At 45.8% G+C, this 3,785-nt stretch overlaps 1 protein-coding gene across 1 annotated transcript; it reads left to right on the forward strand.

The window, feature by feature from the left end:
• Positions 1-522: 522 nt before the first annotated feature.
• Positions 523-2,034, forward strand: SETTUDRAFT_40316 (uncharacterized protein; the record flags this gene model as incomplete). Its single annotated transcript, XM_008029754.1, has 5 exons — positions 523-595; positions 680-965; positions 1,020-1,171; positions 1,229-1,964; positions 2,025-2,034. 5 exons carry the CDS (start codon positions 523-525, stop codon positions 2,032-2,034), a joined length of 1,257 nt encoding a protein of 418 aa, XP_008027945.1.
• Positions 2,035-3,785: the final 1,751 nt, after the last annotated feature.

Consider the following 3,785-nt stretch of genomic DNA (forward strand, 5'->3'; position numbering starts at 1 on the left):
AACCATGGTTCATGCGGTCTGACAGGTGCTACAGGGACGTTACCACCCGCCATGTTACCACTCCGTTCATCGAAAATTACGGCTCCGTGTTTGTCTGCACTTCAACCAAGCTAGTACGCCTGAACTACATTTCATGTTGTAAGCCGGGAAATACCTCGCCTCCGAGCAGCATAGTTACAAAAGCAAAGCCTATTACTCTCCGTGGTGTCAGTACTATCGGGCCTACCGGAAGATTGCACATTTTAGTGTATTTTCTAGCCACTAAGATGATATGTTGCTGTCAGAATGATTGCGCTGTGCTCAGTCAGTGCTCAACGACACTGCGATTAAGCTTTTATAACACAGAACAGACCCTAAAAAAAGAAATATCACTGCAAAGTAAAGCCATGGGTAATACAGGTTTAAATAGAATAATTTGCCTCGCATTCCTGGGACATCGCCATAGCCATTTTACTCTCATTCCTAATTGCCTGCACTGGAGATCTCTACATTCGTTACAATATACTACGAATCGCTATCGCTATGTTGACATATGGTAAAGCTATGGCTATACTCGCCTTCACCGGCGCAGTTATTGCTAAGCCTCTACCAGAATGTGAGTGAAGCCAAAGTTTCCCCACTACAGTTCTGCAAGTACAACGACTGCGGCGTGCCCAAGCTAAAATGTAACACAACACAGCTGGCGCCACATTCTCTCTAGAGTCGAATGTAGTTGTTAGAGCTCCCAAGCATCAACTAGAGCATATTGTCAACATAAAGCGTAGGCTCGGAGTTGAAGTGCATCCGGAGCTTGCAGAGGCCGCCAACAAAGCCGCGGCCAAGAGGAATGCTGATTTGGCCGCTCGAAAGGTCACCGGCACCGCATCCGGTAGAAGCCCCAACCCATATGACACCGAATTTGTCTATCCAATCCGAATTGGTGGCACCACTTTCAAGGTTATAATGGACACTGCTTCCTCCGACACGTAAGACACTCACTATGCCTTGGTAGCCATGACTTTATAGTAACGCATCTAAAGATGGGTCTATTCCTCTGCTCAACCCGCAAACCAAACTGTCGGCCACCACATCTACCAAATCAACCCCGCCCACAAGAAACCCGGTGTCAACTTCACCATTGGGTATGACGGTGCTTCTTCACAGGTAGAAGGGGATGCATATGTTGAGCCAAGTAAGTTGTCATGGTCCAGTGTCAGGACCAAGTACCTATGTTGACTAAACATTGCAGTCACTATTGGCGGTATCACCGCCAAGAGCACCTTCGGAGCCGCCTCCACAGCTATTGCCGATTGGACGTCAGATTTGAGCCAGGATGGCGTAGTCGGCCTCGGAATCCCAAACTTCAACCAGATCGGCGGTTTCGGAAAAGAGAAAACTTGGTTTGTCGACGCTATACCCATGCTTGACAAGCCACTCTTTGCTGTTGCTCACACTAAAGGTCATGGTGTTTACGATTTTGGCTTCATCAACCAAAAGAAGATATCTGGCCCTATTACCTGGGTCTGGAACAGAGTGGAAAGATACTGGGACGCATACGGCTTTCTGGGTGATGGATTCGGTATCGGTGATCCCAGCGCTCAGATTACGAAAAGGAAGATGAAAATCCATCTCGAGGCTGGAACTGACATCAGCTTTACGGACCCTGATATTGTTAAGGCATGGTACTCGCTCATCCCTGGAGCGGTGACAGTTGTAGAGCAAGGTTATACTATCCCCTGCAACAGTAAACCACCAGGCTGGACAGTCACCATTCGGGGAAGGAAATTCTTTACTCCTGGTTGTGCACTCATCTCCCAACCTGTTGATGATGAGGGCAAGAATTGCTTAGGTGGTCTGCAGAACATTGGCGGTGGCGTTGACTTCAGCCTCTTCGGTATCAACTTCCATAAGGGCAAATACATCATTCAGGACTACACGGACCCCAACCACATCAAACTCGGATTCGCTATGCAGCCTGGTTCCAAGTAAGTATTGTTTAAGGCTCAGGTATATTGAACTGTTTTAACCTCTTGTTCTTATCTTAGTGCATGCTAGAGAAGTGCGAGTTGAGCACCGTTGTAGAAAGGATTGGCATGTTGTTTGATAGAAAGAATGAGTAATGTGTTCAATGTAGCAGATTATCATAGCTCCTCCAGGATTTCCATTGATACTTGCACTAATTCACGTCTTACCTGGTGATCTATTCTGTCTCATAACCCACTTCAATTTATGTGAAGTTGATCTTTCAGAACTATATATGTCCTGCAGACAAATCTGCATCCAACTCAGCCCAACATCGATAAAACCAGCACATCAAATGCACTTATTGTGTGTCATATTCTTTTATGTTCAGACGTGCGCCGTCTTTGCCGCCTTCGTATGAACCCATCATGAATATCTTTGCAACGTCTTCTAGCAGCGCTGGAACCTATGTTTTGTATCACATACGATCAGTTCACATCTGACCAAGTGACTTTTCTCCCCATTGTTGTTGAAGATTTGCAAATCGAAATGATAGGGGACGTGGGATAGGCTCTGGGCTATCACAATCTATGGTCGCCTCTGTGGACCTGGAGATATAAGCAAACTGTATGGAACCATCGCTCTGGTTTCTTCTAGCGTCCACTTCCCAAGCACATACGCATCCATCCTGAGTCGCTTTCCTTCGCAAAATGCTAATATTGGAGACATAATACATGGAAGTTGACATTTGGACTGCAGATGCAACACTCTGGCGATATTGGCATCATTAGCAACGCCCTCAACACCACAAGAATTGAGGTCAAAGCGGCAGGAGAAAGGACGGCACAAACCTTTGACCAGTTAAAGCGACAGCCCAAAGCGAATACAGAGCTCCTTGTGGGGTCCGCAGTGAACACACAACAAAATGGCAAGGTATCAAGCTAAATAGACGCCATTAGTCATACCAATGCAGTGTCAGGAGTGTCCTGGATGTCACACAGGCGACGGGAGATTGCTTGGCTCGGCCCTTGTTTCGAAATTCCACGTCTATTCGTGCATGCTTATAGAGCGATGTTCAGCCACGAGAAATGGAAACTCATTCTTCCAACATTTTACTCTTTATCATTTCTGATTTTTTCGATCTGGTATATGGAGTGTATACGGAGAAGGAGGGCTCAAACACAGACTTTCTCAAACAATGCTCGGATTTTCAGGGGCAAGATAAAATGAGGTTTGATGTGGGTCCGGTAGTGACTGACATGCTATATAGGGAAAGGCGGAAGTATAGACAATGTCGGTGTGAGACAAGGGCTTATGGGCTTGCTCTTCCCATAGGCCACACAGTAAGCTCGGCATGTGCTGGTGTCAGCATATTATTATATTATTATTATTCTAGTTTAACGTCCTTATTCAGCCTGAAGGGCTATATAAGACGTGTAGGGTTTTTAGGCCTATAAGTATCTAAGTAGGTTGTCTCTAGCTATAATATTTAGAAGGGGTTTTAACTAAATAAAGGTAAGGCTCGTAGCCTATTATTATTATTATTATTCTAGTTTAACGTCCTTTTTCAGCCCGAAGGGCTATATAAGACGTGTAGGGTTTTTAGGCCTACAAGTATCTAAGTAGGTTGTTTCTAGCTACGATATTTAGGAGGGGTTTTAACTAGATAAAGGTGAGGCTCGTAGCCTATTGGTTGGTAGGTAAGGGGGGATAGGGTGGGGGAGGTTAGGGTTAGGGTTAGGGTTAGGGTTAGGGTTAGGGTTAGGGTTAGGGTTAGGGTTAGGGTTAGGGTTAGGGTTAGGGTTAGGGTTAGGGTTAGGGTTAGGGTTAGGGTTAGGGTTAGG

This window comes from Exserohilum turcica, assembly GCF_000359705.1.
Source record: "Exserohilum turcica Et28A unplaced genomic scaffold SETTUscaffold_36, whole genome shotgun sequence".
In the NCBI taxonomy this organism is placed as follows: domain Eukaryota; kingdom Fungi; phylum Ascomycota; class Dothideomycetes; order Pleosporales; family Pleosporaceae; genus Exserohilum; species Exserohilum turcicum.